Source organism: Vanellus vanellus (genome assembly GCF_965231255.1).
Source record: "Vanellus vanellus genome assembly, chromosome: 1".
Lineage (NCBI taxonomy): Eukaryota > Metazoa > Chordata > Aves > Charadriiformes > Charadriidae > Vanellus > Vanellus vanellus.
The window spans coordinates 3,926,950-3,941,007 of NC_138905.1; the positions used below are offsets into that span (position 1 = coordinate 3,926,950).

At 49.4% G+C, this 14,058-nt stretch overlaps 1 protein-coding gene across 4 annotated transcripts in view; it reads left to right on the forward strand.

The window, feature by feature from the left end:
* The first annotated feature begins 2,530 nt into the window (after positions 1–2,530).
* The window catches only part of PODXL (podocalyxin like), a 47,148-nt gene continuing 35,620 nt past the window's right edge, over positions 2,531–14,058 (forward strand). For all 4 annotated transcript variants that reach the window (XM_082498161.1, XM_082498162.1, XM_082498163.1 and 1 more), the window contains exon 1: positions 2,531–2,597. In XM_082498161.1, coding sequence (XP_082354287.1) covers positions 2,561–2,597 — 37 coding nt within the window. In that variant the 5' untranslated portion in view covers positions 2,531–2,560. The remainder of the gene's footprint in view (positions 2,598–14,058) is intronic.

Here is a 14,058-nt window from a genome sequence, read left to right on the forward strand (position 1 = left end):
TTTGAAAGCATAGCTTAGTTTTGGAGGGGGTGCAGTGGTGGGGTGCTGCCCCCTCGCCAGGGCAATGACCCCTCCAGCAAGCCCCCACACCGTACATCCCCTGGGTCTTCCCCATCTCCCTCTCCAGGGACTCCCCGTGTCACTAGGGATGAAGAGGAGGGATCTGGGGAATTTTGTTCCATTGGAGCACAGACAGTGCAGGGGGTGTAGCTGCAGAGAGCAATCTCCAATTAACCTCCCCGCCCCTGCAGATAAAAACCCCAAATCAACCCCCAGCCATGGGGAGAATCCCAAATCAAACCCTATCTAGATGAAAATCCCCAAGTAACCCCCATCCATACAGGAATCCAAAATCAAACCCCAAACCCTCTTCGAGATGAAAATGCCAAATCCACCCCCAAATGCCCATCCTGATAAACATCCCAAATTTCCCCCATGCAGATGGGAATCCCAAACTGATGCCCAAGTCCCCATCCAGATGAAAATTCCAAATCCTAACCCATGCGGGTGGGAATCTGAAATCAATCTACAAACCTCCATCCAAATGAAAAACCCAAATCCCCCTCCAAGCCCCCATCCTGATGAATACCTCAAATCCATCCCTGACCCAATGAAACCCCCATATCCCCCCCCCAAGCCCCTAACTCCAACAAAACCCCCAAATCCCCCACCATGCAGGGGGGAATCCCAAATCATCCTCAAACCTCCCACCCTGATGAATATCCCAAATGCCCCCCATGCAGGGAGGAATCCTATTACCCCTCAAGTCCCCATCCCAATGAGAACCCCAAATCCACCCTTAAACCCAACAAAACCCCCAAATCCCCCCATGCAGGTGAGAACCCCAAGTCCTCCAAGGCCACATCTTAACAAAAACCCTAAATACCCCCATGCAGGAAGGATTCCCAAATCCATCTCCATCCAAATGAAAACCACAAATCCCCCCTGAAGCCCCCAATTCCAATGAAAACCCCAAAGGTCCCCATGCAGGGGGACAATCTCAAATCCTCCCCAACCCTCCATCCCACTGCTAACCCCAAATTCACCCCCATGCAGGGGAGAAATCCAAACGCTTGCCAAACCCACATCCCAATGAAAATCCCAAATCCCTCCACATGAAGGTGGAAATCACACACATGCCCCCAACCCCGCCTTTGATAAAAACCCCAAATCCACCCCCAAATCCAGCAAAAGCCCCCAATTCCCCCCCCTCATGCCCCCAACTCTAATGAAGACCGTAAATCCCACCCATGCTGTGGAGAATCTCCAACCCCCCCCCCCGAAATCCTCCCCCCCAAGACCCCAACCCAATGAAAAGCCCAAATCCTGTCATGCAGTTGAGAACCCCAAATTCTCCCCAAACACCCATCCCAACAAAATCCCCTAACTCAGATTGGAACCCCAAATCCCCCCAACCCCCCATCCCAATGAAGCACACACACACCCCATTCAGATAGGAAGCCAAAATCCCCCCCTTCAAAATCCCATCCCAATGAGAACCCCAAATCCCCTCCAACCCCTCCCCCCCCAAACTCCCAAATCCCCGCCATGTAGATGGGCAGATGGGAATCCCAAATCCTCCTCAAACCCCCATCCCAATGAAAACCCTCAACACAGCCATCTCCATGCAGATGGGAACCCCAAATCCCCTCCAACCCCCCTCAATGAAAACCCCAAATCCCCCCCATGCAGTTAAGAACTCCAAATCTTTTCCACTCCCCCATCCCAACGAAACCTCAAATGCTCCCCCCATGCAAGTAGGAACCCCAAATCCCCTCTAACTCCCCCCCAAAACAAAACCCCTAATCCTACCCATGCAGCTGAGAACCACAAATCCCCTCCCCCCCTCCATCCCAGGGAATCCACCAACCTCCCCCCCCCATGTAGATGGGAACCCCAAATCCCCTCCAACTCCCCCCCCCCAACGAACCCCTTAATCCCTCCTATGCAGCTGAGAACCCCAAATCCCCTCCACCCCCCCATCCCAAGGAATCTATCCCCCCCCATGCAGATAGGAACCCCAAATCCCCTCCAACTCCCCCCCCCCTAATCCCTCCTATGCAGATGGGAAATCCAAATACCCTCCATCTCTCCCCCCCCCCCCCCCAAGAATCCCTTAATCCCTCCTATGCAGATGGGAACCCCAAACCCCCAACCCGCCGAAGCCCCAAATCCCCCCCGTGCAGTCGAGAACCCCAAATCTCCTCCAACCCCCCAGTTCCCCCACCCCGCCGAAACCCCCAAATCCCCCCCCTCCCCCCGCATGTGGACAATCCCCCCTCCCCTTTCCTTGCAGCCACCCTCCATCCCCAGCATCCCCCAAATCCCCCCCCCCCCCGGCCCCATCTCTCCCCTCCGCGCCGGGGGGGGGCGGAGGCGGGGGCGGGGCGGGGGGCGGTGGTTCACCTCCCTGGGCGGCGGGAGAAGGGGAGGGGACGGGGGGGGGGGGACGGACGGACGGACGGGACCGGGGACCGGGGGGAGGGCAGCGGCCGCCCGCCCGCCCCGCCGGGGAAGAGAGCGCCGGGAGCCGCGGCGGGGACGGCCGCGCCGAGACACCATGCGGGTACCGCTGCTGCTGCCGCTGCTGCTGCTCGGTAAGTGCCGCCTCCCCTCCCCCCCCCCCCCCCCCATGCCTTTCCCCCCCCCCTCCAGCTGCCCCACTTTTTGCCCTCCGCCTTGCTTTTTCAACACACCCCCACCTCCAGCATCCTTCTCCTTTTTACCCCCCCCCCCCCCCCCCATCCCTTTTCCCCCACTTTGAAGCGAATTGGGCAGAACGGAGGAAAATAAACAGGGATGCTGAGCGCCCACCCGCTTTCTGAACCCGGGCTGATTAATTCCCCCCCCCCCCCCGGCTCATTCAGAAACTCAACACATCAAACCCTCCGCGGCAACTTGGGTCGCCAAAGCCCGCAGCGCTCGGTCCTTTCTGCCACGGTGTGAGCTAAACACGCCGCCGCTCCTTCACGCCTTCATCCACCTCCCCGAAGCCCCCCCCCCGGTCGCGGGTTTGGGGTCTTGGGTGATGGATGCGGCAAAGCATCGGAGCCTCACGCTCTTTGGGGTCCCGTGGAACGAGGGGAGAGCTTCGGTTGGGTTTGGGAAGGCCGCTCTTGCGATGGTCCAGCGCGCCAGGTGCTGCGCCGACGGAATGTGAGCCCTCACCCGTGGGTCGTGGAGGTGGCGTGGGAAAAGAGGGGGGAAAAGGGACTTTTTCGGGGGAAAAAGCTGGTGGGAGTTGGCAATTCCCCAGTGGAAGTTGATGGTGGAGTCGGGGAAGAAGGATAAACTTCTTGGAGATCCATGTGGGATGGGGGCTGCGTCGCACCGGGGAGTGGAAAGAGTTTTTGGGGTGCTGCGGTAGTGCTGGGGAAATGGGTGGGGGGTGATGCAGAGGGAGGTCTGGTTCTTCGGCAGGGTGTTTGGTCAGGGAGATGGCCATAAACCAGCACCGAAAAGTAGCGGGGAAAGGAAATGCACGGGTTATTTTAAAAGTGAATAAAAGCAGGGAGGAGAGGGGTATTTCTTCCCTGCGTTCAGGGAAGGTGAGGGAAGGGGAAAATAATAATAAAAAAAAGAAATAGAATAAAATAAAATAGAATGGAATAAAATAAAGTAAAATGAAATGAAAGGAAATAAAATAAAATAAAATTTAAAAATTAAAATAAAATAAAAAGCAAACCAAAAGAAGTTGAAACCTTGCTGTGGCTCACGTCTCCCAGCGGAGCCTCTGCTGAGCTGAATGTGCTTTTATTCAAGGTAACAAAAGCTGGGGGACTATCTGGAGGTAAAAGCCCAAGTGGAGGCAGGGCCCTGGAGGTTTAACTGTGGGGCGAATTCACGGAGGTCCAGCTGAAATCTTCACCTGCCCCATTTTTCTTGCTCCTCTCGCGACTCGTGGCGCCGGGGGCTCGGTGGGCTCGCAGGTGTGAAGCCTCCGTCTCCCCCCAAATGCCAACATGAGTTTCAAAAGAGAAGATTTCACTTCCCGTTAAAACTCTAGAAGCCTCAGCCTCATTAATATTGGCATAAAGCGAGAGCTGTTAATGCAATTTTTCATGTGCTGGCCAGAATTTAGCTGAGTTTAGCTGACTTTGCCTTCTCAGAAGGTTTTGTTCTGGTTTTCAAAATGGAGTGATAAATAAGGACTGGTACAAACCAGGATTTTAGTGGGAAGGTGATGGAGGGGACCTGTTTCTATAGCACTCTCAAGTGATCCTATTACATTTTTTCTCGGAAATTATTTGATTAAATCCTTCAAAACGGTGTTTTCTGCCATTAGTGCTGCTCTTAAGTTTTGAAATAAGCTCCTTAGAGACGCTTTTATGTTGCTCCCTGGGTATTGGCACCGGGATTTTCTTCCTCAGGGGCCAAAATTGGCGTCCCTCCTTGCTGGGTGTTTGGGCTTGGAGTCCCAGCAGTGTTTACCTCTAAGGCTGAGAGTGGCTGCAGTCATCTGAGCTACTCAAATTGATCTTTTTTTTCCCCCTTAAAATGGGAAGAAGTTGGGTTTGTATGTGAAACTGTAAGAGTTTTGGTGTCTTAATAGTAATTGGGATGGAGCCCGCGTGATTTGCTCTGTTTGATTTGGATGTGAAAAGGGTGGGTGAGCCGGCAGTTGGGGATTTCGGACCATGTTTTGGGGGTGTCATGAGGAAGAAGGTGACAATGTTGTGCGCGGGAGAAAGCAGAATCAGCCCAAGGTTGCCCAAGTTTTTAAAAGCAGCTATTTTGGGGTACAGCTATCTCGCTAGGAATACCATCTTCCAGCTTCCTATCATCCCAACCCCCTGATTCTGCAGAGATTCCCCCTTATTTCGCTGCCGTAAATTAGAATAAAATCAGCCCCAGAGAAGGCACAGCCGGTGTGTAGAAGAGGTGTGGTGAACTTGACATCGGGCAAAAAGCATCTTTAAATTCACCCAGCCTGCCAGCGGCTCAGAGGTACCAGTGTGTTCACAGGTCATTTTATTTTATTTATTCTTTCCCCATATTAGATCTGCTATCCCACGGGGCTGGGGGGGGGATATGATAGCAAAATTGTATCAGGAAGAGAAAAACAATACTTTTTATTCTCAGAGGATTAAAAAGAGACGCAGCTCAAAGCTGTCCTGGGGGCAAAAAAGGCAGGAAGGGGTTTTACGGGAGAATCAACCCTTTGCCCGGCTCAAAGCAAAGCACAGATTGATGGGTTTTAAATCCTTGTTGCCAAAACACCCCTTTTCATTCCCAAAGCTGCGCGGGCTCCCTGGGACTGGGAGTTCGTGTTTGTCCAAGACAGACTGTCAAAGATGTGCATTTTTTAAAACCCATTTGAGCCATTGAATACTAATCTCGACGCGGGCAGGAGCGGGCAATCGCGGCCACGTCTATGGGAGGAGAAAAAAAATTTGTTAACCAGAGAGTTTTAAAATCAGCACCGGAGGGGAGCGTGCCATATATTTGCTGTCGGGAGGACCTTCGATACGGTTCTCGCAACCTTTTTGCACGCCATTTTAGCAGCGCCATGCTTTTGATTCCCCAGCAGCAAAGCAGATGCGGTAATGATACTCCCTGGGTCTGTTTAGGAGGCTTAATTAAAGAATTGTTTGTAAAGGGCTTGAAGATCTTGGGATGAAAGGGGCTGGAACCGTGCAACGCGCTGATTTAATTCCAGAGAGTTGCTTTAAAGGCTTATGACGAGGAGGCTGGTGATCATTCACGTTGGCAGTGACGGGAGGCCGCCTGGAAATATCTGCTCTCAGCATTTGCAGGGAGGCTGGGGTTGCGCTTTGGTTATTATTTGCCCTATAAATCACACATTTTCTCTCCCCAGCTGCACCCGCTAAAAGACCTAAGCCTGCCACCACGGGCGCTGAGGTGTTTTGGGGTTCAGGTCGTGGGGGGTGATGGAGGTTGATTATCTCCCTCGGGCTGTGCGGTAGTCCCCGTGTTATTCCGGGGGTTATATTGCCACACGAGAGCGGAGAGAAGGTTTAGGTGCTCTTGGGGTTTAGGTGCAGGATGACATCCATCCCACCTGCTCGCACCTGCTTTGAATTTTGCCCCCTTCTCCACTATGCTGGACTAGGTGGCCCCTTTGCCCCGTTCTCAAGGACCCACTGCAGCACCCAGAGCCCCTTGGTGCTCTGCGAGGTCGGGTAGGATGGGGCTTCATCCTTAAAGGGTGATGCTCTGGGGTGGTGAGATCCTGCCATAACATCTGGCTGAGCTGCTCTGTGCTGCAGGGCCTCAAGCCCCGAGCCTAGGTGTCTTCAGTGGCTACATCTCCAGGTGGTCCAAGCAGTAGTAGGACCAACCACGTAGCAAACAACCCACCCATGGGCACGCAGAAGTTCCTCCCTCCCAGCTGCTGAGCTGATGGAGAGCCACACATGGGGGGAAACGCGCAGGTGGTGAGCCTGAGCATCCCCCTCACCTGCAGTCCTGCTCCCAGCCCGACAGCACCCTTGCATGGCAGGTGGCCACCCTCGACTCTGCCCAGAGCCAAACGGGATGGGAGGGTTTGAACTTTGCAGGAATCCGGGTGGCCAGGTTTGGTCCATTCCTGGTGTGCAGGCATGTGAAATCCCGCAAACCCTCCGAAGCCTTTTCATGTGCTTCTGCCAACTTCCTCGTCGAAAGCCTGTTTACGCACACGGCTTCTTCCATAACTTGCCAGCCTCCACCTAAGGATGTTGTTTCTGAATTCTTGCAATGCCTGCCCTTTCCTTCACACAGAGCTCCTGACCAAACCTTGCTTTTTTTTTTTTTTTTTTTTTTTTTTTTTAAAAAATCTAACTGATGCACACAGTCATCTGGCATTTGTTGTTCTCCACCTACCTGAGCTCAGTTCCCTGCAACCCCTGGGGCTTCACCAAACAGCCCACGTTGCAGAGAGCAGTGCCTTTGGTCTTGGGATCACCAAAAATAATCCACCCAGTCTTTCTCTTGCAGCTTGTGAGAGAACCAGGCTCGAACCTGGATCTGCATGGGGTTCTTGCAGGTCCTACTGCATGGTGGGGGTTGGGGATGCACCACCCATCTCCCCCAAAACCCTTCCCATGTGTCACTAGTGCTTAACCAAAAAAATATCCCTGTTTTTTCCCCCCAAACTGCTCCGTGTGATGGTGTCACATACACCTGTGCTTTCTTCCTGTTGCTTCTCTGTTATTTGAGAGGGATGGGGACAGTTCATCTGAGCTTCATCAGGTTTTAACGGCTCTAATTGCATATTTAGCTGTTGTAGCCCTGGGCTGAAGCTTCATGGTGTTCTGCTCTGGACATCCTTGGGGAATACGTAGGTCCACTTAAAACTGGGTGGAGGCAGGAGAGATGTGCTCTGCGGGTATCACAGCTCCAGTTTCGAGGTGCCTAAGCGTTGGGATAAGCCTATATCCAAAACCATGTTACTTTTGAGCTAAACAGCCCTGTCCGAGAAGGTGGACAGAGCTGGGGAGAAAAAGATGAGCTTCCTTCTTCTTGTACAAAAGTCATATGTGATTTGCTGTCTGTCTATTTTGCTTGTGTCTGCTTAGACTACGTGCTGTTTGGTGGAGACACCACACAGTGAGTGTTCAGGGATGGGGAGAGGCTCTCAGTTGGGGTCTCCAGGGCTGCTGTAGTACAAATATGATGCTGCGTCATCTTGTCTAGACCACGCTTTTGCCAAGAAAGGTTGGATCAGATGATCCTTGAGGTGCCTTCCAACCTGGTGTTCCATGATTCTATGAAATAGCATCAACGAAGGCCTGGTGAGCAGGGGGCTGCAATGCAGCAAGAGCTTTCCATGGCCAGAAACAACCTCACGATGCTGCAGGGGGAGAAGTCACAAGTCACATTTAGAAGGCTTTTATCATCACACCTGGCGAATTTGGAGCTCGACCCTGTGCTGTGATTCAGGAAGAGTTGCTGACTTTTCGCTGCTCATTTCTACCCCTTTACAGTGTGACCACCTAGGGCCATGCTGACTCAGTGGAATTTTTCTTCTAGCTAAACTTCCAGGCGATGGGTATGAGTGTCCTCACCTCCTTCCACAGCCAAGGGAGAGGGACAGGTTCCTTCGAGGATGACTTAGCCTGCTTCAAGTTAGCTGCTGGCTTGGAATTGCAAATAGTGCTAGAAACAGTGAGTGCCCCGGGGAGTCTTGTAAAATGCCAATAGTAATGTTACTGCCTTCTGGGAGTGAAAAGCTCTGTGATGGGTTATTTGGGGTGACCTTCTTGGGGGCTGCATGCACACGTTCACTTGACTTGAGCCATAGTGGCTTGTCTCAGAGTCAGCCTTTGGTACCGAATATTGCTGAAAGCCATTGGGAACCAGCAAATGCCAGGATGCCCCATCAACCCTAAAGAGGAAAAAAAAACCCTCTCTCCTTCAAGACATGGTGTGAAGTTGCTCCAAACCCCAAAGGCACCAATATCCTCCATTGATCATTTGATTATTGGGTCCCAAGTCTTCTCGCTGAAGTTTTTCTCATCACAAAATGTGGCTGCTTTGCAAATCTTTGCATCTTTGCAGGGCACGCTGCTCTGCATGGTGCAGGCACCTTTTCTGTCCCGTAAATAATGTACGTCTCATGGCTTCCTTGGCTGCAGGCCAGGAACACTTGGCAGACGCCGGTGACAGTTTGGTGACAAAGTATTGCAAGGAGACAGGGAGAATGCAAGCGACTTATTAAAATTAACTCAGCGTAATGCCTCAATGCCCAGCGTAGAGCAGGAGGGATAACGAAGGAGAATGAGCCTTTATTTTAGGCGACAGGAATTCAGCGCTGCTGAAGAACCCGCTTGTAGATGTTCATCTGCAGTATACCAGCTGCTGAAAGGCAACATGCTGGGATGAGATTTGGCTTTCAGCATGGCTCGACTTGTGCATAATGTCCACGTCTTGGTGTGGTGCTGGGGCTGGGTGGCAGCAGAAAAGGAACGGGTCCCAGTTTTGGGCAAGCTGGGATGAATTGCATTGCGGAGGAAAGGCAAATCGGGAGTCCTGGGGTTGCCAGCTCTTCTGCAGCTGTGGGCAAGCTGCTTTTTCCTCCCACTGAAGGACCCAAGGTAAGGTAGGTTGAGATACTTAACCAAGGTGTTTAAGGTTGAAACAGAATTGTCCTTTAATCCAGCTGCTGTTAGTGGAGAGAGGGACATCTTCTGAAGGCAATCCAGATGTGTCTTGGGATGAGGGCATGGATCTGTTGGAGCGAGTCCAGCGGAGGGCCATGAAGTTGATCTGAGGGCTGGAGCCCCTCTGCTGTGAGGACAGGCTGAGAGAGTTGGGGGTGTTCGGCCTGGAGAAGAGAAGGCTCTGGGGAGACCTTATAGCCCCTTCCAGTACCTAAAAGGGGTACAGGAGAGCTGGGGAGGGTCTCTCGATCAGGGAGTGGAGCCATAGGATGAAGGGTAACAGTTTTAAACTTGAAGAGGGGAGATTTAGGTTAGATATTAGGAAGAAATTCTTTACTCTGAGGGTGGTGAGACACTGGAACAGGTCGCTCAGAGAAGCTGTGGCTGCCCCATCCCTGGAGGTGTTCAAGGCCAGGTTGGACGGTGCTTGGAGCAACCTGGTGTGGTGGGAAGTGTTCCTGCCCATGGCAGAGGGGGTTGGAACTGGATAATCTTTAAGGTCCCCTCCAACCCAAACCATTCCATGATTGTGTGGTTCTACAGTTTGGCCCCTAGAGATGTTTGTCTCCATACATGCTTCCCTTCAGGGTCTGATGTCACAACAAAAATATCCAGGATCTGCCCCTGGAAACTCTTTATGTTGCATAACAGTATCTGTATTTGCTTAAAAACATGAAAAAAAATGTGGGTTTCAGGATTTGGAAGAATTTGTTGGTCGTGGGTCAGGAGTATACCCTAAAGGCTGCAAAATGGAAAGGCAGATAAGAAGAGCACGGTCTCCAGGTTTAAAAACCAAGTCTGTGTTTGAAGCCAGGTGCAGGACAGATGCCTGAGAAATAGGCAGATGGGATCTGCGTTAAAACCTCCTCCAAAATGGAAAAGGTAATTTTTTATTTCTGAGCTAGTCTCATTTTAGATGTTGCTTTTGAGGTCTGGCTCATATTCTTAGCATCCTTAATAAAAATTGGATTAATCCAGTGGCTTTTTCTCTATCTTACAAGCTCTGTGTTCAGGGGGCTTCGGTCTTATGCTGCCGCACGTGGGAGTGGTGAAAGGGAGAAGAAGGTCATTTTGCACTGGAAGAATAAGGCCTTAGTTATTAATGACATAGGCTGAAATTTTCTCTCTCAGCCTTAATTGATTTTCGTAAATTTAACTGGAGGAGGAGGTAGAAATTGGCTCAGAGTTAATAAGCTGTAGTACTTAAAAGACATATTAAAACTATTGTAGAGAAATGAGGAGACAACCTTGTCAGGCATTTATTCTAAGTGGCTTCTGCTAGATACAGGCAAAGAGAAAACGCCAGATTTCTGACTTTGACAGAGGCGACTTGAAAGATTCTGCAGAAGAGTTTGGAGAAACTGTGTTTGAGAAAGTCCTTCTTTGAAACCTAATAGCAAAGGCCACTTTTTTTTTTTGTTTTTTTTTTTTCCTCCCCAGAGTCTAAAGGCAGGAGGGTGAGATAAGACATTCCACCACGTACGCAAATGGGGAAAAAAATGGAAAAGTTTAAATGATACTGCTGCAGCCTGCGGAAAATGGATAGCTCTCAGGGTTACTGTTATACGCTGCTTATCAAGACACTGTATGCCTCAACTATGAGAAAAAGCAGAGTAGTTAAAGCGATGCACTGTGCTGCCCAGCATGGATCCAGTTAGCAGTGGTGACACTGGAATAACATCAAGTAACCAAGGTCTTGCGTATATATAGTATATATATAAATATATATACACACACTAAATAAGCAATTAAAGTTGTTCTTGTTGGACATTTCTGATTTATTAAGCAACAGAAGAAATGTTTAAAGCACAGGTAAGGGAAGCAAGTTTTCTACCAGGTATTATACCAGCTAATAAGGAGGACCCTCAAACCAGTTTGTGGTTGCACGACTCCAAAACTAGCACTCTCTTTCATGCATTTTTTTCAACCATCTTCCCACTCTTTAGCTGCTGGTGACCTGATTTGGTGTCAGAGGCTAAACAAATAAATAAAAATCACAAATAAACAAATAAACAAATAAAAAATTGTCCCCATGGGTTTCTCTTGGCAAAGCAGAGAAAGTAGCGACACGCAGTAGATGCATGAAACAACCCCTTCTTTTTTTAATTTTCTTTTTTTTATTTTTTTTTCTCTAATACTGGTTTAGTTTTTGGACGGCTCAATCCCCTGATCTGGTTTGACACAACGCTGTGAAGCGTTTGTGCTCTCCACAGCCTCTTTCAAAGGGCCCATGAATTTATACCAAGTCAAAACAATGCCATAAGCCCACCAAAATCACCCGTGGCAATGAAAAGCCGGGCGGCAGCGATGTGTGTGCTGCAAATGGGATGAACCAGCCACTGCTGTGGGGCTCCTGGCAAAGCCTGACCCAGCCAAGAGACAACCAGAGCAAAACATGAGCGAACTGGGACACGGCATCGCGTCGGCTGTGAAGCCACCAAGAGCAAATTACACCCTTGAGCCTGTTTTTCAAGCACGCAGGAGTTAATCTCAGCCCACCTCAGTGGCTCTCGAGATCATCGCCTCCACACTTGCCCAAGCCTCGGGGTAATTCCCATGCCAAAAAAAGCAATGAGAGGTGCTGACCTCTTTGACACAAGTGATAAATTTTCCTGTCCTGAACAGTCCCATGGAATATTGCGGAAAAGTAAGTTTTGAGGTTATTACAGTACCCTAGTATAGAAAATCATTTTGTTTCCTGAAAATTTTCACGGACAGCTAAAAAAAGCCCTCAAGACTGTCAGTCTATGCAATTTTGTAGGCTTATAAGATAGTTCCTACCCGTGAATGGTACCAATAAATCCCCATTAACTGCATTCAACAGGAGAACGTCCTTTTTTTTCTCATTAAAGCCTCACAAAGGGTTCAAAACCTCATTTTATGGCAGGGTGCTTTGATTTAAATTGATGTGGCTTAAATTATGAATTTTAATCACGATTTAAAATACGGAAGAAGAAGGTCTTAATTTGAATGATTTGATTTTAATCATGTTTTTCATTTACAATTCATAGCTATATCCCTTAAGCAGGGCGGATTCTCCTCGGCTGCTCATTGTAAAAGTCGGAGATTTATAGCCCGCTCTTGCCTTTCAGCTGTGTTTTCTAACCAGGTGGACACACTATGAAACTATTTGTTTAAGCAGTTGTATAGCCTGCCCCCACTCTATTTTGTTTTTTAATTTGTGCGTCTTTTAAGTCTTCCTAGGCAATGATGAATAATACTAATTTGGGGTTTATTGGTGGCAATCGCTCTTTACTTGTAGAGGAAGTTTGTGTTAAACTGACAGATGCAAAACAGCATTTAAAATTCCTTTAAGATACATCAAGTAACCAAGGTCCCGGATACCTAACACATAAACTTTTCAACATACTTTTGAGCTTAATGCAAAGCAATTCACGGGGCAAATCTCAAGCGTCAATCTTTGATGGAGTTGGTGACTGAAATGAATTGTTTCGTGTCCCTTGAGGGTTTTGAATAAACAGGAGCAGTTCTCTTAAAACTCACTTTTGCTGCTTAAAATGGGAGAGGAAGCAATTTTATTTTTAAGCTGCCAGCTTCCAGGTGTTTTCACAGCTTAGAATTAACTGTTGATGGAGCAGCTGAATATGTCTCTCCTTAACCTGCAGAGAGAATGTAGATGGCTAGCCGAGGTTTATATGCGTAACTTTTGACTGTCTAAGTGAAGGCAGAAGAACCCCATGCTTAGTGTCTGGATACCCTGGATATCTGCCCATAGTGTGGGCAGCCAGCCATTAAAGGAAAGAAAAGCAAGAATTAATCAGGCTTCCTCTAATTGGCTGCCCAGGTTTTGTCTCACATCCAAATCCAGTCCCATTTAGTGTTGGAAAATCCAAGATCCCCATGGGTGTCCTGGTTGGGTTTAGTCCTGCTGCAATATATTTAATCTGCTCTTTGGTGCTAGATGACAAAATTTTGTCTTCCACAAATTAGGAGGAGATTTGGCCTTGATGGGTTGTGGCCCATGGCAGTGCACATACCCTTTCCCAGTGGGACAAGGTCAGCTTGGAGCAATCCTTCTGTGTCCAGGAAAACAATATAGCCAAGGAGGTCCTGGTGGGTCTCCATCCATCCACACTGCATGCCTATCATGGGGGTCTGGGGAGGATGGGAGTGAGAAACTCAGTTATTTCCCCTCTTCTTTCCAAAGTGAAACACTATTCTGCAAAACCTGTTGGAGCCTGGAGCCCCTCATCCAGCCTATTTAGATGCATCTCCTTGCTGATCCTACATGAGAGTGTTTTCTCCAACAGGCTTGACAAATAAAACATTGCTGTTTAAGGCAACAAACACGAGGAGGGGAAAGAAGGAAAAAAATATTCTTGACAACTGACACATCATTGGTGCAGTGTTTTCTGCTCCCCACCATAGGTGGCCCTTCATGGGGCCTCCCCTTGAAGAAATGGGGACATCTTCATTAGGCAGGAAGCTGCCGAGAGCAATCATTGCCATCAAGATGATTGCAATTGCCACTCTTGCCATCACTGCTCTGCACGTAGCCATTACAGCTATTGTGGTGTCACCTCCATTGGGTGAGGACACATCTGCTTCTGCTACAACCCGTCAGTTAAGGCTGATAAAGTTGTCTGATATGCTGCAGTTAGGCCCAGCTCAAGGTGGAGGATGCACTAACATCGTTTAGACCCTGGGCCAGATCCTGCAGCCCTCACTCTGTGTTTCATCACACCAAGTCCCTCTCAGGCTGCTGCAAGGAGCAATATCTCAGGATGTCCATGCCCCAGAAAAGCTCTGCCCTGGGGAAGGGTTCTCAAAGTCTGGCCTATAATTTACCATCTCACCCAAACCCCCTTTTTCTGTGAGGTTTTCCAACAAGGAGAAGGTCGGTAGCAGATGGGGTGGTGTTAAGCCATTCCTGATGAGGGCAAGGATGGCAAATACAACCACAGCTGTGGGCTGCACAACCAAGCCACAAAGC